The sequence below is a fragment of the Sorex fumeus genome, unplaced genomic scaffold (genome assembly GCF_029834395.1).
Source record: "Sorex fumeus unplaced genomic scaffold, SorFum_2.1 ptg000048l, whole genome shotgun sequence".
NCBI classification, from domain to species: domain Eukaryota; kingdom Metazoa; phylum Chordata; class Mammalia; order Eulipotyphla; family Soricidae; genus Sorex; species Sorex fumeus.
The window spans coordinates 8,174,159-8,197,939 of NW_026606105.1; the positions used below are offsets into that span (position 1 = coordinate 8,174,159).

At 48.8% G+C, this 23,781-nt stretch overlaps 1 protein-coding gene across 2 annotated transcripts in view; it reads right to left on the reverse strand.

Annotated features, from left to right (window-relative positions):
- Nucleotides 1-23,781, reverse strand: part of UBN2 (ubinuclein 2) — a 73,652-nt gene that overhangs the window by 47,752 nt on the left and 2,119 nt on the right. For both annotated transcript variants that reach the window (XM_056123917.1, XM_056123916.1), the window contains exon 2: nucleotides 18,612-18,704. In XM_056123917.1, the coding sequence (XP_055979892.1) occupies nucleotides 18,612-18,704 (93 nt within the window). The remainder of the gene's footprint in view (nucleotides 1-18,611; nucleotides 18,705-23,781) is intronic.

The following is a 23,781-nucleotide window of genomic DNA, read 5'->3' on the forward strand; positions in this document are numbered from 1 at the left end:
CAATGGGGGAAGGAGCAGAAACCCTCCAAGGTGCCAAGATAATCAGAGAGAAGGAATGTCCAAGAAACTACCCACAACTGGGCTGGGCCTGAGCAAAATGACCAAGTGAAAGTGGCATCCTGGAGAGGATCCAGGAACTGGAAAAGGAAGTCAGCAGGAAACATGTCAATCTGAATAAAAGGAGAGCCCGTTTTGATTCTCGGCCCATTGGTGGGAGCAGCCCCAGCAACCAGCACCACTAGGTGTGCCACCCCTCCATCTGCCAAGAGTTAATTGCCTAGATGACAGCTCAAAGGACTCGTGAGCCGGGTAGGGCCCAAATCCTTGCCCAGGTGTCCCTGCCTCACCCTTCCAAATGAGTTGCGAGTCTGGGTCCCTTAGCCACAACACACACACAGGGAAAGTGGGGACCATAATGAACACTTTGCATCTTTGCAAACCCAAAATGTTCTTAAAATTAATTTTTACAAAAGTCACAGAGGGCCAGAGAGATAGTATAGCAGGCAGGAAGCAGGCCTGCAAGCTGTTGGCCCGAGCCAATCCCCAGCACCCCGGATGGTCCCAAGAGCCCTTCCAGGAATGATTCCTGAGTGCAGAGCCAGGAATAACTCCTGACCATTGCCTGGTGTGGCTCCCTGCAACCCACCAAAAAAAGTCACAGAATAAAAAACACAGACAAGACACATGCAAGTTTCTCTATCTGCCAAGCTAAGGTTGTGTGAATTGATTCCTGTTGAGAGAAACTGCTCATGGGTCCCAAGGGCCTCTCTGTCCTATAGTTGTCATTTCTTTAAGTCTAAGCTTCTTTTAATTCTTGGAATTTTTTTTTTGTTCTTTAAAAATCAACCAAAACAAAACTGAGATAGAAACGAGACCCAGTGAGTGTAGATTCCCTTATTCATCACTCCAGCTGGTAACAAGATCATAAACTCTACCTGTAAGAACTGACATGATCTGCTGTATGTGTTCTCAAGATTATTCGTGTGGAGCCAGAGAAACACCCAATGGGATGAGCACACGCTTTGCATGTGCTCACGCAAAGGCCATGTAGGAGGCCCAGAGTTGCTTACAGCAACCTCTGAGCACAGGGATGGGAGGAGTCCAGGAATCTTTTGATGTGGCCCCAAAACAAACCAAACGACAAAAAACTTTGTATGTGGGCTTGTTAGATGTAGTCTGAGTCTACATGTCTGATATGTCTGTTCTTTGCAGGGTGTTCTTTGCAGTTCTTTCTTTTTTTTTGGCTACTAGATGTAGAAAGCGTATTATTACTGTAGCACTGGGAAAAGGAGTATTTAGCTTGACATCCAAGACTAATTTTAGCTACCAGTTCAATTGCATTCTTCGCTCTGGCCTGGGATTTTGGGACCACGCCTGATGGTGCTCAATGGGACTATTCCAGATGCCTGGGATGGAACCTGGCTGCCTGGATGCAAGCGGGCACTCAGCCTGCTGGGTGCTGGCTGTCCCTCAACTCTACTTTCTAAGCGTCTTTTTATTTTATTTTTTTTATTTTTAGCTACCTGGCAGTGCTCAGGTTTTACTCCTGCCTCTGCAATCCAGGATCACTCGTGGTGGAGTATGGGGGACTCTGCGGTGCATGGGGATGAAACCTGGGTCAGCCTGGAGCAAGGCTGTCCAACCCCGCCGGCCGGCCGTACTCTCTCTCCGGCCCTCTAAGCACTGTTTTAGCACCTTTCCCAACCTCTGCTGTCTTTGGGGGTGGGGAGGGAGGGGTTAGGGGAGGGGGGAGGAAGAGAGAAAAGGAAGGAGAGCATTCTACAGGGAATCTGCCAACAGCTGGCCATGCATAAAGGGTCGAGGGCGAGTCTGCGGGAAGCAGGAGGAAGGCACAAAGTGAGACCGACTCTGGCTCAAGGGCGTGCGGCAGCTCCTCATGCCAAGTCCAGTTCTCCTGGCCAAAGATGACATGCGTGGTGCAGCGTGCCTCTTCAAGCAAACGGCTTTATCTTCTTTCCAGCAAAGGAACTGTGATCAACCTCCGCGCTCTGGGACAATGTTGGGCCTAAGGGCTGGAAGTCTGACCCAGGGTGGCCCCTTTCTAAGCAATCTGCAAAGGAACTGCCGATGAAATGTTCTCCCTGAAAACACTTGACATTAAGAACCCTAAGCGAAGGAGCTCTGTGGCCCCACCCACCTCATCAATGTAGAAACAGCTCCATCCTGCTATCCCACTGAGGAGTCGTTAAGGTGGCCAGAGAGACAGCACAGGGTGAAAGTGCTTGCCCTGCACGCAGCCAACACGGCTCCAGGCCCAGAAACATCAGGAATGACCCCTGAGCACAGCACTAGTAGCCCCTGAGTTCTGCGGGCTATGCCCCCAAACCCAAAAACCAACACGAGAGTCACTATGGCATGAGATAATGTAGTGATGCCCTATTTTTCGATTTTACAATTAAGTAAATTTTAGTAACAATGCCGGAGATCATACCCAGAGGGACACACTTTTATTTTGCTATGTAAGACCAACGAAGACATCATGTCTGAACAAGGACAATCCTTTCCAAGAAAGACCAGTGACAGCCTTAAACACAAACAAACACATATGTAGCATTACATCTACATTAACATTTGTCTAGTTAAGTGCAAAACGCATTTAAAAAATGCACTTACTTTTCCCATATGCCTGGTCTGCAAACTGGCACCTCACACTAGGTTATGGGACTGCCGTGGAGATCCTAGTCGGGGAGGCAAAGACGCTGCAAGGGTGGAAGACACGCTGAGGAAGAGGGAGGGAGGCCAGAGTCCATCCCTCACACCACGCGGTTTCCCGAGCAGTAAGGGGTAGCACCCAAACATCCCCACCAAACACACACACACACACACACACACACACACACACACTAACACAAATTAATGTAAGGGGCCAGGGATGTGGCTTAGCGACAAAGCACAAGTCTTCTGCACATGAGGCCTGGGTGTGACTCTTGACACCACAAAATACTCCCAAAGTACAAACCAGGGAAAACGGGAGGTATTTTTATTTTATTTTGTCTCACTGGGTTTGGGGCAAGGGTATCTGCGGCCTTGGGAAATAGCGCCGGCCCGGGAGACAGCTCAAAGGGCTGCACAAGCACTTATGGGGGAGCCCCGGGCCCCCACGTACCAGAGGGATCTCCCAAGCAACAAGCCGGGAGTAGCCCCTGACCCCACTCAAGTGGCCCCAAACCTCAAGCCTGGCGAGTGACACGGTGACGTGCGTCCAGTGTGACTGTGGCCACTGCTCTGTTTTCCAGAGGGACCATGTGAAAATCGCGCAGCAGTTCTTCCAGCTGGTGGGAGGTTCGGCCAGCGAATGTGGTACATCTGGGTCCCCGTGCTGACCAGGGGACTGAGACTCCGTCCAGGGTCCGGCTTCCTGCTCTGGGCATGGCAGGCAGGCGCGGGCCCACTGGGGCATGGCACACACAGGCCTCAACTAGCAGGATTTTGCACCCACACCCCACCCCCGCACTCGGGCAAACACCCCAACCCCATGTGAAGCCCTGGGAAGCAACCCTCACTTAGCAGCAAAAGACAAAAGGAAGGTGTGTGGGCTGGAGCAATAGCACAGCAGGGAGGGCGTTTGCCTTGCACGTGGCCAACCCGATTTCGATCCCCAGCATCCCATATGGTCCCCCGAGCACCCCCAGGAGTACTTCCTGAGTGCATGTGCCAGGAGTAACTCCTGTGCATCGCGGGGTGTCACCACCCCCCCCAAAAAAAGGAAGGTGGGCGGGAGGGGGAGGGAGAAAACTTTAAAATAAAATCAAAAACCTAAAGCATCCATGAAAAAGGGATCCTAGTGACCCCACACCCCCCAGCCACCCCCACGTCAACAGGGGCTCAGCTCCACAGCTTCACCAATGCAGAAAGAGGCACGACCACACGCTACGAAAGTTCTGGGTACGCCAGTCTTGGAGGGAAGGCAGAGACTCCCTCAGCTCCACAGATCCTGCAGGGACACCTCCAAATCCCCTAAGACCAACACCCCAGTAGCAGTGCAGCAAACTAGAAGTCAGTCCAGAAGGTTCACGGAAACAGTAACAGCCAACTAGCAACAGTCAGCTCAGGAAATCCTCAACCAATGGCTTCAGTGACACCAGGGCTGAGAGAGAACAATATTCCCAAATTTACTGAACTGTTTTTGATGATTCCACTTACCACTGTGTTGTAAAAAAAGCAATATAAAAGAAATTCTTTTCTGCCTGCCAAGGGAACAGGCCGGGGCTGCGGGGGGGAGGCACTGGTGGAGGGAAGGTCACACTGGGGCTGGGACTGCGGCTCGAATACTGAGTGTCTGCAACAACTATATTAAAAACAACTTTGTAAACCACAGAGTTTAAAGAAAAATTAAAAAGTTTAATTAAGCTATTTTTTAATAAGACATTAATGTTCGGGCCAAAAGACAGCACAGAAGCTAAGGCATTTGCCTTGCACGGGGCTGTCCCTGGTCTGAATCCTCTGCACGGCAGAGATCCTTAGCACTGAGCAAGGAGGAAGCCCTGAGCACTGCTGCCAAAATAATGAGTCATGCTACAAAAAAGCAAAGTCAGTGGCAGGAAGACGGTTCAAAGGGCTGGAATGTGAGAGCCCAGGTTTAATCGCCAGCCCCCACCATGGTCACCTAGGCTCTACCTGGAATGGCCAACTGATTTCTCCCTCCCCTCAAAAAAAGAAAATGAAAAAAGAAAGAAGAGAGGGTGGGAGGGAGGGAGGGAAGGAGGAAAGAGAAATTATTTAAGGAAAGTATTTAAGTAGAAAAATCCTGGTCTTCGAAGAACTTAAAACGATCCACTCAACAAACATGCTCAGCTCCTGCGCTATCTGCACTCACAGATTTTACAACAGGGAACGGAGCAACAGTACCCTGGGGAGGGCACTTGCCTCGCACACAGCTGACCCGGGTTCAATCCCCGGCATCCCATATGGTCCCCCAAGCACCGCCAGGAGTGATCCCTTAGCACACAGCCAGGAATAAGAAGCCCTGAGCATCACCGGGTGTAGCTCTGAAAGAAAAAACAGCAGTACGTATTTCACAGTATGTGCAGATCAAATGATTACAGTAATGATTACGATCAGCGGTGGCAAGGAAATACAGGTGGTTCTGAGACAACTTTTTAAGCAGACAACCTCATCAAGGATGTCCAGACATATTTAGGCCCAGACAAGGCTGAGAGGAAGTAATCACTTACAGAAGCACTGACATGACTGCAGCAGAGAGGAGTCAGAGAAGATTAGTGGTTAATCAACTCTCTCTGGCTATTGTGTGAGGAATGAACGCAGCTGGAGAGAACAGTCAGGAAGGGCAGGGGGGAGAGAGGAGAGACTTCCAAGAAAGGACAAGGTACTAGGGACATAAAAACAATACTGAAGTTCCAATCACAAAGACAATGGTGACGACAACTGTCATTCCCACCCCCACGGCGGCAGTGACTGTACCATCTTATTAGACAAGTAAAGCCATCCTAGTTCACATCTGACACAGGGGAAAAGCCAAAGCTTGTGAAAGTCAGTATCTTATCTAAGGTCGCAGAAACATTAAGAGCTAGTCTTCACCCCCATGACCATGTGGCTACAAGGTGATGCCCTCTGAAAGCTCACAGAAAGGCCATGTACGTGGGGGTAAGGGGGGTGAGTGTGTGTGTGGCGGGGGGTGGGGGGGGAGGATTCCTCTACTAAGAGACAAGTGACACTGAAATCCACAATAGAAAGCACTGACTGGCCTCAAATGAGCTCTTCTGTCCAATTCTCCATCTTCATTCATTTCTATTTTTCTGCCTTAAAATTTCAAAAGATGGTCATACAAAATGTGACAAGGACATGAACCACGCCCAACTCTGCTAAATGGCTGGCCAAAATGACAGTCACTTGGAAAATCCTTTCAGGACTTCTTGCAGCATTAGATGTACAATTACCAGATGACTAACAACCCCGCTCTCATTATTACTCAAGAGAAATGAAAACACACGTTCCCAGGAAGACTCAATCCTCATGTTCAGAGCAGCTTTATGCATTAGCGCTCCAAGCCAGAAAGGGGCAACTGCCCATCATTTGGATAACCAACTGCAGATAAATAAATGGACAGTGAGTAACCGGACAAAGAGTAAACAACTGCACAACAGATGACCATGTAGTCCTAATAAAAAACAAGAAACTACTGATAAAACACATGGATAAAATCAAAAAACATTATGTTTAAGTGAAAGAATCTAGACACCAATGATTTCCTTTATAGAAAACTCTAGAAGGCGAAAACAATCCCCTACCCCAGGCCCAGGCCCAGTGTTGAGAAAGAGAAAATTATTTACAGAGAGGCAAAAGGATGAAACTGTGGTAATGAAACTGTCCCATTATCATAACTGTGGTGGTGATCATAAGATTCAGTGCACTTATCAAAGTCCAGCAAACTGCGTATTTAGAACAGATGCTGGGGAGGTGTGTGCAAAGGGCAGGAGTGCTGTCTTGTATATTTGGGGCACTGAGTTTGATCCCTGGTACCACAAGACCTTGGCTCCACCCAGTAAAACCCAGTAACACCTGGTCCTCCTGTCCTGAGCAACTAACTCTGGTGTGTACAGGTGGAGTAGAGCACAGCTGGGAGTGGCCCCAGGGCCCAGAGCACTGCTTGGGAGGTCAAAACAAAATAGAATGATATAAAATGAAGAAAGGGACCAGAGCCATAGTACAGCAGGTAGGACACCTGTCTTGCACGTGTGGCCAACCTGGCTTGATCCCAGCACCCCATGTGGTCCTTCAAGCCCACCAGGAGTGATCCTTGAGAGCAAAGTCAAAGTGCATCACTGGATGTGGCCCCAAACCAAAAATAAAATGAATTGTATTTCTGTATATTCTACTTCAATGCTGGGAATCGAACTTGGGTTGGTCACATGCAAGGCAAATGCCCTACCCACTACGCTATTGCTCCAGGTCGGAGCAATAGCGTAGTGGGTAGGGTGCTTACCTTGCATGCAGCCGACCGGGGTTCGATTCCTCTGCCCCTCTCGGAGAGCCCAGCAAGCTCCTGAGAGTATTCCACCCGCACGGCAAAGCCTGGCAAGCTCCCTGTGACGTATTCGATATGCCAAAAACAGTAACAAGTCTCACAATGGAGACCTTACTGGTGCCTGCTTGAGCAAAATTGATGAACAACGGGAGGACAGTGCTGTACTTCAATGACACTGAGCCCTAAGACCCTTCCTTATTGTTTCTACTCCAATCACCACAGAAACCCTTGTTCACACAATCATCCTTATCTACAGGCTCTTCTCTGTGTCACTGCCATGGCCAGTGCCAGCCGTACTCAGCCCCTCATTACCCTCCCCGCCCTCACGCCTGTCCTCAATTCATCCTGCCTAAGATGGCTCAGGTCACAGCTCTCCATCCGTCTACACAGCTCCACAGGCATTTCACATCTGTCTACTCACAATGCCTCAAGATGAATTCCATACTAAACAGTCATCCACATGGGGGGGGGGGGGGGGGTGCAAACTACTCTGGCGACTCTTTGTAATCTCCAGCATGAACATTTGATGATTTGTTTGAATCTGGGGAGCGTGGTGTTTTGGGCCATACCCAACAGTGTTCACGGGTCACGCCTGGTGGGGGACCAACTGAGGAGCCAGGGATCGAACCCAGGATTCCTGCAAAGCAGCTTTAATCTTTTATGTCATCTTCCCAGTCCCCATACTGGACGTTTTAATCCATTCTACCATTCCATCTGTATCATCTCCCTGGCCACACACCTTGATGCCTTTCACTTAAAATTAAAAAAAAAAAAAAGTCTTTTTCTTTCTCCTGACATTTTTTTTTAATCTTGAAAGATTTGGAAACATTAAGTCAAGGGGCGGGGGGGGGGGGGGGGGAACTACCAGAGGAATCTATGGTTGTTATTGACAGTTAAGTCCATAATCTAACTCATAATGTCACTGTCCTCCCATTGTTCATTGATTTGCTCAAACAGGCCAAGTAACGTCTCCATTGTGAGACTTGTTGTTACTGTGTTTGGCACATTGAACACATCATGGGGAGCTTGCCAGGCTTTGCCACGCGGGCGAGATACTCTGAGTAGCTTGCCGGGCTCCCCAAGAGGGGCGGAGGAATCGAACCTGGGTTGGCCAGGTCAACCATGTGCAAGGCAAACGCCCTACCTGCTGTGCTATGGCTCCAGCCCAACTTATAATGTAAAATGGCTAAATATGTAAACTTCTGAATCCAGCTAGGGTCCCCCCGCCCCCACCGTTTTTTGGGTGTTGGGCCACACCCGGCAATGCTCCAAGGACCATGCTGTGACATGGATGGAATCCAGGTGTCCTGCCTGCAAACACCTGGGCCTTTTCTCTGACTCTGACCTGCGCTCTTAGCAAGAATACTCAATACTCCCACAACAGGTTCAAAGTCTTCCTTGATAAATCTCAGGATCTTCGCAGTGGCTGATGTTACAGTTAACTCAACAGAGAGAGCTTATAAAGTACACAATTATTTTGCAAAGTAAAATAAGCCGCGCAACATCAGAAAAGACACTCTTTAAACCGATTCCAAGTGCCGTGGGTTCATGATGATTCAGAAGAAATTGACTTTCTGAGTCATTAGTACCTGCTTAACCTGATTCTCCATGTGCCGAGCCAACGTAGTCTGACTACGCTGCAATGCCACACTGGAAACGAACAAGACGCTCCTAGCGCGGGACCCTGGTGCCACCGGGCACCAGAATAACCGACTGTCAGCAGCCAGCTGGGAGCGGGAGCAAGCAGGACATCAAGTGCTGAGACTCCTGGTGCCAAGCTTCCCGGCAGAAGACCCCAGTCCTCTTCCTCTCCTCTGCCCACAGTCTCAACGGATGTGCGAGGAAGGGTGGAGATGGGAGGCGGTGGCCGGGCAGCCAGGCGCTGACATCACAGTCCAGGAACCGTGTTCACAGATTTCCATAATCACCACTGATGGATTTGGGCCTTTCCTCCTAAATACCCCTGAAACTGCTGGTTTCGATGTTCCCCTGGGATTGAAAGATGCCAGAGAGAATGTCTTCAACTCAGGAGTGTCCAAGGAATTAAAAGGGCATGTCACAGCAAGCAAGGACACTGGTAACTAAACTAAGGAAACTAGAATTTTGAGTTTCCGCCTTCCCTGCCCACCATTTGAGAAGGTTATCATTTTAGGTTTTATTGTGTATGCTGTAAAATGCACAGTATCGTTGCTCTAGCGAAACTAAATACACCGCTGTTTGTGCTTTGTAAATAGAATTTCAACGTGAAGCTTAACAGGTTTGCCCAAACTGCTTCATTCAAAGCCCTGCCATATGCTCCTTAGGAACCAGAAAGAGACCAAAATAGAGAGGGAAAGCAAAGGCGTGGCCTCAGCGAGCTCGATGCCCAACTCACTGCTGCACTCTCACAAGTTCCAGAAGGAACAGAATTACCTTCTAACACCTGCTCGGACCAGCCTCATACTTGAAGAGACTATTCAGACAATCCACGATTATTTTAAGTATAAAAATAGAGGCCAGATGGGGCAGTAAGGAGGTAAAGCACTCGCCTAACATGTAGCTGCTTTGGCTATGACCCGGGTTCAATCCCTGGCACTGCTACATGTATACATATAAATAACGTATGTCTTTTCCACCCAACTGAGTATTATTTCCTGTTTTTTTTTTTTTTAAGAAAGGGAAAAAAGCCACTAGTTACTAGAAATCAATAGTTTTTCAAAAAATATTGCCATTCTGGGGCCAGAGCAACAGCACAGCAGCCTGACCTGGGTTTGATCCCAGCATCACATATGGTGCCTCGAGCCCAACCTGGGGTGATCCCTGAGCACAGAGCCAGGAATAAGCCCTGAGTAAAGCCTTGGCAGAGTTCCACAACTAAGAAAACAAAAACACAATGTTGCCATTCTCGGGGGTGGGGGGGGTGGAGAGAGTATAGCTAGTAAGGTGCTTGCTCTGCAGGCAGCTGACCCAGGTTTAATCCCCAGCACCCCATGAACCCACCAGGAGTGATCCCTGAGCACAGTCAAGAATAAAACCTGAACAAAGGGTGTGGGCCAAAACCAAAACCAAACCAAAGTTGTGCACAGCCATTCTTTACAACATAGCCGGAGAGGTAATATAGCAGGCAGGGTGCTTGTCTTGCACAAGTCTAGCCTGAGCTAGTGTAGCCTGAGCTAAACTCCCAACACTCCAAATGGTCCCCTGAATACTGCCAGGAGTAATCCCTGAGTGCAGAGCCAAGAGTACTCTCTGAGCATCACTGGGTGAGGCCTCAAAACAAAACCCCTATATCTGGAGAATCAATCTTGAGAGCCACACTGAAAGCCAGGGCTAACCCTTGGGCCTCCCCACAAAGGCACAAACTCTACTGGTAAGTCATGTCTATGGCTCCCAAACCAAGACCTTTGATGAATATACTTTGTGTTAAATAAGAATCCAGGCAGGATCCGGGGATGGGGCGAGTGTGTCAACACCTGCCTTGCAAATACCAGGCTTCAAGCTGGATCGCTGGCCTTACCTCGCAGGCTGATGTGATCCCTGGGACGCTGCCTCCAAGACCCCCAGTTCCCACAAAGACAAACCTGCCATTTCTAGCACACCTCAAGGAAAGCACTGGAAGCCCGGTGGGCGTGCAGCCCCCAGCACTGCAACCAAGGAAGGGAAGGGGGAAACTTTACTCTTTTTAACCGGCTGCTCAGAATCACACTCCTGATACCAAATCTACTTGGCTTTTTGAAAACCACGAGGGCCAGAGACTGAGCTCAAGCTTTGCACACGGGAGGCCCAGGTTTGCTTCCGGTCCCACAGAGTTCTCTAGGCAAAGGACAAGGAGGAGCCCAGAGCACCACTGGGGTGTAGTCCAAAATCCAACAATAAAAATAAGTAAATAAAAAGCGAAAAAAGGGGCCGGAGCAATAGTACAGTGGGGAGGGCATTCGCAATGCCTGCAGCAGACATGGGTTTGATCTCCAGCATCCCATAGGGTCTCCCAAACACTGCCAGAAGTAATTTCTAAGCACAGAGCCAGGATTAAGACCCGAGCATCTCTAGGTCGCAAAAAAACAAACAAATTTTTTTTTGATGAGACCAAGGTAAAAAGACGATGTTTTTTGTTTTGATGTTCTGGGCCACACCCAGCAGTGTTCAGGGCTTACTTTTGGTTGTGCACTCAGGGGTCACTCCTGGCACTGTTCAGGGGACCATTTTGGGTACCAGGGATCAAACCCGGTTGACGGCAAGCAAGGCAGGTGCCCTCCCCACTGGGTCATGCTCCAGCTGCCTGGAGTGCATGCTCTGCATACATGGGAGCACTTTCAAGAGGGGCCTCTGAGCACTGTGCCAGGAACAGCCCCCCACACTGCCTGGTGTGGCAAACCCAGCCTCCCAAATACTTAAACTTTCTAAGACCTGGAGTAGGGAGGTGGTGAAAGGATAGTGAAGGGAGGCCCATGCTCTGTACTCCAGGAGCACTTGGTTCGATCTCTGGCACCAAAGGTACACCCATCGTTCATCAATTCACTCAAGCGGGCACCAGTAACGTCTCCATTGTGAGACTCGTTGTTACTGTTTTTGGCATATCGAATACGCCATGGGGAGCTTGCCAGGCTCTACCGTGTGGACGGGATACTCTCGGTAGCTTGCCGGGCGCTCCGAGAGGGATGGAAGACTTGAACCTAGGTCAGCCGCACGCAAGGCAATCGCCCTACCCATTGTGCTACCACTCCAGCACCAAAGGGTAAGAGCCAAAAAGTAAAATAAGGCGCTGGAGAGATAGGACAGCGAAGAGGGAAGCTCGCCTTGCATGCAGCCAACCCTGGTTTGCTCTCCAGCACACAGACGGGTCCCCGAGCCCCTCCAGAAAGGATCCCTGAGGAGTAAGTTCTCAGCACTGAATTGAGGAGAGGAGAGGAGAGGAGAGGAGAGGGAGAAAAGAGAAAGAGGGGGGAGATCTAAATCACACTGGGGAGTAAGTAAAGGGGTAAAGGCCAATCTGCATTCAATTCCTGGCACCTCATATGGTGAACCACGCCAGGGTGATCCATGAGTGCAGAGCCAGGAGTAAGCCCTGAACACCAACCCCTAAACAACCCCCCCCCCCCCGCAAAAAATCACACAGAATTAGTCATTAAGGTGATTTCATTACTGTTCATGAATGCCTGGCAGAAATTTTAGTATGTATTATGATCCTAATTCTCAGACTTAACCAGATTCAACAGTTTTTTTTTTTGGGGGGGGGGCAGTAGGGGTGTGCACCAAGCAGGCTCAGGATTTACTCCTGACTGTGGGCTCAGGGATCTAACAAGGGTCTGCACTATGCACCCACCCTCGCGGCAGCATCTCTCCAGCCCCAGATTCCACAGCCTGAGGCGTCCCCAGCAGGCAGCAGATCAAGAAGCACCTGTATCTACATCCCCATTCCAAGGCAGGGCGATCCTTCAAGACTGCCGGGGTAGCAAAGTGAGGAAGCAACCTTCCAGCCACCTGTGTCCTAGCAAGTCCTGAAGGATGAAGAGAAAGAGTGTACCAAGAAACTGGTTCTGACTCCCTGAGCTCAGGAAAGGCACGCCTCACGAGAACCGGCAGCAGACTAAGCACCAAAGCCGACAGTGGAGCCTGGGGGTCCCTGAGTCCCTCCAGGAACAAGCAGACAAGGCTGGTCTCCAGAGAGTAGCCAAAAGGCCCAAACCAGGACTTAGCTGCTGAAGGATTCATGCACAAGGATTAATTTAGCATCCATCCTCGAGGTAAAGACAGTCTTGCGCTGTCACTTTGCCCTTTCCCAAAAAGCACTTGGCAATTGATGCTGATTACACTCGTGAAGAGAAAACAGGAGACAGGAAACGGGCAGAGGAGGGGAGAGAAACACATCAGTCCAGACAGGCGCTTCTATAATCCCCTCCCCTAACTTCTGCCATTGCTGCCCTCACAACCGTCTCTGTCCTTCTTCCCCCGGCCCGTGCTGCCAGGGCGGACACATCCTCAGACGAGTCCACGCTTCTCTCTCCCCCTCCGGGGGACCCCTCCCTGCCTGAGAATAGCTGCCCGCACCAAAGACCACAAGAAGCCCATCAACTGGTCCCTCAGGCCTGCCGACAGACCGCCAAATTCATCACCATCTCCCACAGGCCAGCCACATCTCACTGTGTCTCATTTCCCCCTCTGGAGATCCCTGGGGAAGCCCAACTTGCCCGGTCCTCCGAGTGCCTGCTCCACAAAGGAAATGCGTCACCGCCCGCCCCCCCCAGCCCAGCATCACCACACACACAGACAAACACACACAGGCACAAACAGGCACCAGTGCGACTACTGTGCTCAAGGGAAAGAAAGGGAAGAAGGAACAAAGCTCTGGCTTCTTCTGAGAAGTGGAAAGATGGGGGACCCTAATTCCACATCCCAAAAAGAAACAGCGGGAGCTGAGCTGGTTAGACAGGGCAGGTGCAATCCCCACCTTCACTAGCCCTCGGGCCTGTGCAGTGACACACCAGCAAGGGTCTCGGCGTCTTCAAGGAGTCAGCGACACTTGAACTGTGAACTATCAGTCAACAAAGACCTGTGTGCCGGGCCAGAACCCGGGTCAGCAGCATGCAAGGCAAGCACCAGCCCGATGGACTATCAATGCGGCCCCAAGCCAAGGGCTTTCTTAAAGCCGCAACATGATTTACTGTGGCTTCCAAGAAGAGAGATTTATACAGAATTTGTAAGAAGGGGACAGACACAGAACAGGGTTAAGGAGCCTACCTTTCATGGGGCCCACCCCAGTTGGATCCTTGCCCTCACATGCTCTCCTGAGCACTGCCCCCCACCCCGAGATTCGTTAGGAAATGACCACAGGACTGAAGAGCAAGGCTCCCTGGCACAGAGGTAAAAATCCCACAGACGTTTATTTCTCAAAGATTGGATGGAATGTTCCACACACAACAGCAGTTCTGTACAAGAATGATATGCTTAAGAATCTAGTATTTCACAGCATTACAGCTGTGAAGTAACTTTCAACACTAATACTTTTATTCATTTTTTTAATTTAATTTTTGGCCTTGGGGCCACACCTAGCAATGGCTCAGGGCTTAATCCTGGCTCTGTGCTCAAGGATCACTCCTGGTGGGGCTTGGGGGGAGCGTATGTGGGGATGCTGAGGATCAAACTCGGGTCAGCTATGTGCCAGGCAAGTGCCTTACCTGCTGTATTACTGCTCCAGCCCACTAATATTCCTTTGGCCCACGTACTGTGAGTTACAAAGCCACTGGTGCTAGATAGCTGACTGGGTAGATCTTATTCTTCCTTCACAGATATTCAAGCATAAAAAAACGGGCTAAGAGCCTTGCATGTGAGGCCCAGGGTTGAATCCCCAGTACTACACACACACACACACACACACACACACACACACACACACACACACGGCCAAGATCATTCATCAAGGTCACCTAGCTAGTTAATATGACCAGGCTATAACTCATAATACAACGCTCCTTCCCCTATAAAACACTGCTGCTACTGCCTGGCACTCATTCACCCCCATCCCATAAAGGGCAGAAAGCAATCCTGAGGATTACCATGAGACACGATTACACAGGAGACAGCAAGCTCCTCGCCAAAGACTAGACACCCGGGTCCCTTCCAATCTGGAGCCTGAAACTAGCCCTTTGACTCACTTTCAAATCCCTAACGGAGCCTTAGCCTGGGCATGTGGCTCTGTGCCACAGACAGGCCTCGCCTTCTAACTGCCAGCAACGGTCATGTCCCTCTGAACAAACACACTCCCATACTTCCGTTATTTTTACATAAAACAACAAATAATTACACCTCTCGTTTCAGAAAACAAAGGCAGAACATTTCAGGAATGACAGGGAGGTCTAATTCTAACATTAAGGAACCAAAAGAAAAAAGAAAGCTGAAAAAGGTGGCTAAGGGATAGGAATATGGTAAGCCTCAAAGAAAACTCATCCTTTTTCTCTCCTGAAAAAAAAAATCAGAGAAAGGGGCTCTTGGGTGCAGCAACATTTCAGTAAGACTCACCGCAGGGAGCCTTGGTGCGAGCATCTCCCTGGGAACTGCGAGCTGTGGAGGCCAAGAGGGAGCCTATGAGCCCCCCATCAGCGCCACAACGTGACAATGTCACCACCAGAGTAAATGAAACGGGAACCGGGGATGAGGGGGGGTCTGAGAAGGGAAACAATCTCCATGACAGGGTGGATTTAAAGACGCAAAGGGCAGCTGACCTGCCGGCCCCCCACTACGTAGGAAGGAGAGAAGATCCAGGGTAAGAAGGCGGCCCGGGCCTGCCCAGGTGAGGAAGAGCCCCGAGCACTTCAGCCCTGAACAAGGCAGCCAGTCCAAAGGGTCCATCTGGCCACACGGCCCTGCTCAGGGACGCGGAGGATGATGACGCTCTCCAGGAGTGGCTGGAGCCACCCGACACCCCCAGGCCCCCGACGGCATGCTCCACTACTCCTATGAGCCCCCAATTAGGGACCAAAGCAAGAGAAGACACCGTGGGCTTGTCCCCAGTCAGCAGACACCTGTCCAGCGAGTGGGGACCGGCACGGTCACCAGCAGAGAACACCAAAGCTCAGCTAGCAGGGACCGCACCAGGAGAGCCCCAGGAGCTGGGGGCCTTCCTGGGTCCCTCAAGGACTCGCACTACTGGTGCTCTCACACGGCCTAACCCAGAAGACAAAGGAGCCCTGGTAGGAGCTCTCAGGACCGAGGACAACGGCAGAAATGACAAGATCCACTGCCACTGGGGAGGCAACACCCTGGGTCAGACGCTGGTGACTTGACTTGCCAGGCTGGGAAAGGAAAAGGCTGGAGGACCTGCTGCCAAACTGGGCTCAGCGGGCACGGGTGCGACTTCTCTAGGTGAAGGAAAGGAGAACGCTCCTGCAGGGAAACAGGGGCCGAGAGCAGAAGTGCGTGGTGTACTCTGCACAGTATGTGTCATGGAGCCTGGATGGAGACAGAGCACGCAGACGAGGACCCGCTCTGGGAGAAGCCCCCTCCTCCACATTACCGGCCACTAGGAAATGCGACGGAGCAGGTGGGCAGCAGAATGAACAGACACTCTTCACTTCAAACCTTCTTAAGCCTTTGAGTCGCGTGCATTCTTTCATCAAACCTTACATTTAACCAGTGTGTCATTAGTATAAAAGGATGTTAGGTTTAACTAACATGCTTATCCGTATGAGAAGAAGGCGCGGGGGCTGGGGCCGTCAGACAGGGCATGGCGACCTTGAGTCCAAACCTGGCACCGTGGGCGGTAGCCCTGGAGGCCCTTGGCTGCCAGCATGTCCCTGGGGCCCCTGGCCCCACAAAGCCCGAGCAGCACTGCGGCCTCGAACCCCGAAACTCAAGTGCCGGCCTCCTTGCGGAAAGTGGCCCAGGGGCCACTGGAGCACCATTTGGGAGGTCTCCCAGCCAAAAAAAAAGAAAAAGAAAGCACAAATAGCATTTCAGGACCCATCATCTGACTGTATACCATACTTGAACACCACAAACATGAATGATTAGAGCTTTTATGTTTCATCGAAACACCAAGGGGTCACCTATTAATTTATTATTCTCTGGTCACAGAAGAGAGTCAGAGGAGACTTCAAAATATTTCAGTTTCTAGGGACTGAGTACAACAGTTTAGCAGGTAAGGCAACTGGGTTAAATAATCCAACCAAAGGATACCTTTGCCTAGAATCTGACCCACCATCCCGTCTATCCTCATATATATCCCCATCTCCAGCTTCTTCATTATCACAAGAACCAACAAGTACCACGAAATACCCTAACTGCAGTTTTTCTGCTTGTTGTTGGGTTTCTTGGGGAGCCACACCCGGCGCACTCAGGATTTACTCTAGGCTGCATATGCAGGGAGTAGTCCCACTGGTGCTCGGGACCATACGGGGTGCCGGAAATCAAACGTGGGTTGGCTATGTGCAAAGAAGCACCCAACCCACCATCCTATCTCTCCGCCCCATCTGCATTGTAAAGAGAACACGAAGGGCAGGCTAGTGTGGGCCAACCTCCAAAGGCTGAGGGCTATGCGACGCTCACAGGGGAATCAGAAAGGGAAAGGGCTTGCTTCTCACCAGCTTTGTCTTAGCCAAGTGGCCAAGGAAGAGTTAAAGGGACAGGCTGGAGGCCAGAGAGAGAGAACGGGGGTAAGGTACTTGCAGCCCATCCTGCTTCAATCCCCAGCAACACAGTCACTGCCATGCAGTAACCCCAAGCACAGAGCCAGGCGCAGCCCCTGAGCACCAACGGGTGCGGCCTCAAATCCCAAAAAAAGCACCAGGGAAACAAAGGGGTGGGGAGTTCATCTCCTATACAAGGAACTCTACCTTGGAATTTGAGAGAAATGTTAAAGAACTTAATAGGTAATTAAATTTTATTTTTACATGAAAACAAAAACCAGTTTTCTGTGGCACGTGAAATAAACAAGAATTTTTAAGGCAAAAAGGACACTTCAAAAGAAATGTAATGCTGCATCTGATTTTTACTGGTTCTGGAGCTAAGATGGACACCCATTCATTCTTGAACCTGAGTCAGGAAGGTTTCAAAACTCCTACCCCAAGGAAATGAGGACAGTTTTCTCACTGACAGTGAAAAGGGTCATGAACAAGAACTAGAAGGGCCAGAAGACTAGTACAGTGAGAACAGCATTTGTGTTGGCAGGCAATGACCCAGGTTCGATTTCTGGCATCACTTATAGCCCCAAGCCCCACCAGGAGTGATTCCTGAGCATGGAAGCACCCTCAGGAGTAAGCCTGAGCACCACAGGTATACTCCCCCAGCACCCCCTAAAAGAGAACTAGAGACACTCGGATAGGTAGCCTCATTCATGCCACTGCGTGACCTTAATTCAGTTACTTAACAGCTCAGAGCCTGTTTCTCCATCTGCAAAGTGCAGCAATAGTTACTCATCTGTGGAATATAAAGTAACATAATAGGAGACTAATACCTAAGAATAGTAGAGATAAGGGCCAGGAGGTTCACTCCGTGGCCTGGAAGTCAGTCTCACATGCTGGGAAAAGGGTAGCTGGGACAGAGAAGCGACCACTAAGTAAAAGATGCTTGAAGGGCCCGCTCAGGATGGGAGATGCGTGCTGAATGTAGACTATGGAGCAAACATGATGGCCGCTTAGTACCTGTATTGCAAACCATTACACCCAAAGGGAGAGCGAGAGTAAGAGAGAATGTGCCTAACAGAGGCAGAAGGTGGGAAGGGGTGGCAGGAGGGATACTGGGAATATTGCTGGTGGAGAATGCGTTCTGGTGGAGGGATGGGTACTGGATCATTGTATAACTGAAACATAATCATGAAAGTTTGTAAGTCTGTAACTGTATGGTAATTGACTAAAACAAAAAATGTAGCAATAGTTACTTTGTAAGTTTATTGAAAGGAATGGAAACAGTACTCAGCCCACTACTGGACTCTGGAAGGAGTATAAAAAAGGAGGGCTACTATCATAACCATCACAAAGGTAATAGAATCTATTGGACAGTTGAACCATTTCTTTGGATTCAATTTATGAGAACAGGGCAAGGAAGCAAGACACAGAAACGACCACCCAACCAGGCACGGAGAAAAATAGAAAGACCGATAGAATTACCGAAGTGAAGAGTTTATCATACTTACATATTTCATTTCAAACTTCTTAGCCAACATTTCTACTTCTTGCCTCTCCTTATGCTCATCATTAAACGGGTCTTCTGTGTGAATGGACTTCTTCTGATTCAAAGTAAAATGGGAGAAGAAATAGAAATATTACTATTACTTCAATCATAGCTGAATGCATCCTTAAGTTCAATGAGAGTCAATTTCCCTAACTACTAGCAAATCAATCGGAAGCATTAAAAGGTAGCAGAGGACCAGTGACGTGGCTCGGATGGCAGAGCACAGGTCTTGCAAGTGTGAGGCCTGGTTTGTTCCCTGCCACACGTGTCCACACCCAGCTCCTCCAGCCACGGCCCTGGTGACTGCAGCATCAGAAACAATATAACGCCAAGGGACAGAGCATGAGACCTATGCCTGGGGTCCTGGGTCCTTCCCCATATTTCCCTGAAAAGAACTGGAGTCCAGAGTCAGGAGTATGGCCTGAGTACAGCCAGGTGTGGCCCAGAAACCAAAACCAAAAGTAAGTAAAACAAAAAAGAGGAGCGGGAGGAGACAGTACCGCAGGGAGGGCACTGGCCTTACATATGGTCTGACCAGGTTCCATCCCTGGCACCCCATGTGGTCCCCTGCGCCCTCTGGGAGTGATCAGTGAGCACAGAGCCAGGTGTTAGCCCTGAGCACAGGCCAGGTGTGGCCCCAAAGCAAAACAAAACACAAAAATCCCTCCAACTATACATATACTGTATACACATGGTATACAGTGTGCATACATACATACATGTCATATGTATACAGTTGCAGTTAACATCCTCTTGAGTATTCAGCAATTTTTTTTTTAACATTTAAGAACTCAAAACTTCAAACCCTACCTGCAAAATTATCATATGGTCACGTCCTTAAAAACAGCAAGACAAGGGGCTAGAGCAGTGGGTAAACGTTCAATCTCGGGCATCCCATATGGTTCCCCAAGCACCAGCAGACCTAACTCCTGAGTGCAGAGTCAGGAGTAAACCCTGAGCACTGCCAGCTGTGGCCCCCAGACAAAAAACAAAACAAACAGAACAGCAAGGAGAAAGTAAAGAAAGAAATTTTTCAAAGTAGTTAAAAATGAAAACAACTCGAACCTAGCTGAGACTTTCCCTAACAAAAATGACCTGCTTTGATCAGAAAATGCTTCTTCAGGGATCTCTAGATAGGTCACTGGAGCAAGCATGCCCTGAGTGGTCACCAGACCAGCTAAGGCTCCTCAGGCTTTCTACAGAGGCCCAGTTTCCACCACCTCTATACCCCCACCCACACCCCTGGTTCAGGGACGAATCCAGGACTGCCTTCAAACAAAGCTGGAAGAGTAAAACTGCCACAAACATTACCACGGCTATCTTCTAACAGAGAAGAATGACTGTTTCTAACATAGACTTGAAATCATAAAGAACTAAGAGTCCACATTTATTTACCAGAACAAAAAAGATATAAATCAAATTTATCAGACACATTTCAAATATACAGGTTTCCGGGCTGGAGCGATAGTACAGCAGGTGAGGCGTTTGCCTTGCACGTGGCCCACCTGGGCTCAATTCCCAGCATCGCATATGGTTCCCTGAACAACGCCAGGAGTGATTCCTGAGTGCAGAGCCAGGAGTAACCCCTGTGCAGTGCCGGGTGTGACCCAAAAAGCAAATAAATAAATAAATAAATAAATAGGTTTCCAGCAAAAAGAAAGGGGGGGGGGGGCAAACAATCACAATCGCAGAAAAGTACAAACACTTCACTGGACCCGGGACATAACTCAACAGTAGTAGCGTGTTCACCGGGGCTGTCCTAGCTCTTCATCCTCATATCCAACATGACAGAAGAACAGAATGCAATGCAGTGTGGCTTCTTCATTCCACTAGGAATCACCAATTTGAGACAAAAGGGAAAGACTGAGGGCCAAAGAGAGAGTACAGTGGGCAGGGCGCTGCTGTCCCACTGATCACAACATTTTATGCAAACAACTATCAGTGCGTGGCTATGGCATTTCATTTGTTTAGAGGGGGCTCCCAAGCAGTGCTCACACCATATACGACCGTCCCTGGAGCACCGTCAGCAGTGATCCCTAAGCACAGAGCCAGGAGTAAGTCCTAAGCACTACCAGGTGTGGCCCAAACCTCTTCCAAAAAATTAATTTACACTTGACAATTAACAGTAAAGAAAACAAACTCATTTTCCTTTTATGATTCAAAAAATTAATCTACCCCCCAACCAAGGCTCTAATTAAGCTCCGCTACTACTGTCCTCCCCTAGCACTCCACCCTTAACTAAGCTTTTTCTGAAATTTTTTTTTGGGTGGGGGGAGAGGAAGAGACCTGAAAATCAGTATTAATATTTAACTACCTACATACAAAATTGACACAATTTTGTACTTCAAAGTTAACTTAATGATACCATTAGGAAAGATCCTACTAGAAAGATACCACTAGAAAGATCCTGCCACTGTCACTGTCCTCCCGTTGTTCATCGATCTGCTCGAGCGGGCCCAGTAACGTCTCCATTGGAGACTTTGTTGTTACTGGGTTTGGCGTATTGAATACATCACGGGGAGCTTGCCATGCGGGCAAGATATTCCTGGTAGCTAGTCGGGCTCTCCGAGAGGGGAGAGGAATCGAACTCGGGTCAGCCATGTTGGCTGCGTGCAAGGTAAAAGCTCTACCGCTGTGCTATCACTCCAGCCCCTTTCCACTAGTAGGGGCAGGAATGATAGAGCCCGCAGCACCTTGGCTGAGGCTCGTGCCTTGCAGGTTGTCAATCCCAGTTCGACCCCCATCTCCACACATGGTCCCCCAACACCCCCACTCCAGCGCACAAACACTGCCAGGGTGTGGCCCATAAGAGGAGATGAAAGTAAAGATCTTTTCTATAGATCCTAAAACTTATCCAACATGTCCCACTATAGTAAGCAATGAAATTCCACAGAATTCTCACAATATAATTATACTAAGAATATACAATCACTTTCCTTCTTATAATAAAGGTTCAACTGATCGTGTTCAAAAGTGGAATATTTTACTGGCTTACAAAGAGTTTTTTTAACTTTTCTTTAAAAATTCAAAATCTTTTGTTGGTTTTGTTTTGGGCAATGCTCTGGCCTGCTCCTAGCTCTACACTCAGGGAGCACTCCTGGCGGTGCTGGGGGACCATACGGGATGCTGGGGATCAAATCTGGGTTCACAGCGTGCAGGGTAAGTACCCTATCTACTGCACTACCATTTGAGCCCTGGTTTACTAAGAGTTGGAAAATCACTTTTGAAGTATCAATTACTGCCAAAACTTATTTCAAACTTGAATGACTTCCTTTAGCCGGTAATGGTGAAAATAATCCATTGCAGAGCTGACTGCAATGTCTCAGCCCTTACAGACCACCATTCAAATACAGATTACAGTTCCCAAACTTATTTAGCCTGGTGTCGCCTCCTTTTCAAGGAAAGAGAATAATCACTAGGACTCCCCTGGAAAGGTACCTTCTTGAAATGTAACAAACAAGAAGCCAGAGAGAGAAGAAACAGGGTAAGGCGCCAGCGTGACCTGCGTTCAGTCCCGGGCACTGCATCTGGTCCCCCACGGGCACCAGCAGTGCCACTCCTGACCACAGGGCCGGGAGTAGCCGAGCACCTCCAGGTGTGATCCCCAAACTGTATAAATAAAGGAACGAACATAAAGACTCCCCCAGCTGCTCCCAAGGCACCTGTGCCCCCAGTAGTAAGTAGGGGAGCACTGTCTACTGTGGAAAACTCTCCAGTGGCAGCAAGACCGAGGGCTCGGCTAGCCTGCCTGCACTCTGAAGACAGATGGGATAATTTGTTTCTCATATTTTGCTCATTTACCTGGGCTTTTTCTCATGAAGAGATGATAATAGGGTCAGAGAGAGAGAGTAGAGAGTAAAGTACTTGCCTTGCATGAGGCTGACCCAGAGTTCAATCCCTGACACCCCGTATAGTCCCCCCAAGCCCCACCAGAAATGATCCCTGAGGGCAGAACCAGGAATAAGCCCTGAACGCTGCCAGGTGTAGACCCCAACAAAACAAAAATTTGTCTATTAGCTATAGAGGACATTTCAAATTACCAGGACCCTTTTCTCTAAATATTACAAGGTTTTTTTCCCCTTTTAAACTCTTACTCTTTGCTATATGGTATGTTGTTCGATTACAACAATTCAAAGCTAAAACTATCTTGAAAAGATTATGACATCCCTGAAAATAACTGAATTCCTCTTAACAGGATGAAGAACCAAATCTGGGCATCACCACTTAGCAAACAGTTCTAATGGTCACATTTTTACATTGTGATGGTCTCTCTTAGGATTTCCTTTCAGGGTCGCAGGTTTTATTTCTGTTTCTGCGGTGCTGGGGATTGAGCCCAGGGCCTCTCACATGTGGGACAGGAGAGCTTTATCCCGGCCCTGGATTTCCTTGCATGGAACTGTTCCAACTTCATTTGCCACACTTAGGAATAACATAAAAAAATCCGACAAAACTTTGCTATAAAGGCACATGGTACAAACATTTAAAATTTTTTGTTCAGTGGACTATGACAATTGATGCATGGAAGACGCGACAGTGAGCAAACTGGACTAATAGACTCCCAAGCTGATTCAGTGTTTCGTAAAGTGGACCATACCCCCACCTACACACTGGTGCTGGGCAGGTCCAGTCCACATCAGTGGTCTCTGGTGCAACCAAGGCCACTTTCTGTTTGTTCACTGAAAGAAGGTTCATTTCTAGGGTTCACTGAGTGGGTTTTTTTTTTTTTTTTTTTTTTAGTGGTGGACCACAGGGGTCTAGGAGGCTTTGGTGTCAATGCAAAACTTAAAAATTCATCATTCTGCCTATTATATAAAATGAGCCATTCTGTTGTGAAATTAACATGACAGAATGCCAAAATTACCTTTCTTTAATAATTAAGATACACATCTCATATAAATTTAACATGGCAAGACTAGTACAGCATAAAGGGAATCATAGTAAAGGTGTTTGTAATTTTTTACCTACTGGAGCTCATCTGGGAAGAATCCTTCTTCTTTTGTACAATTGTACAAACTCTGTTTTACTAAGAACTGGTCTGGTAGGGAAGGAAATAATAAAATGACATACCAGCCATTCCGCACACTAGCCTCCATTTGTAAAGCCAGAAGCCATGGAGTTTTACTGGATTAAAT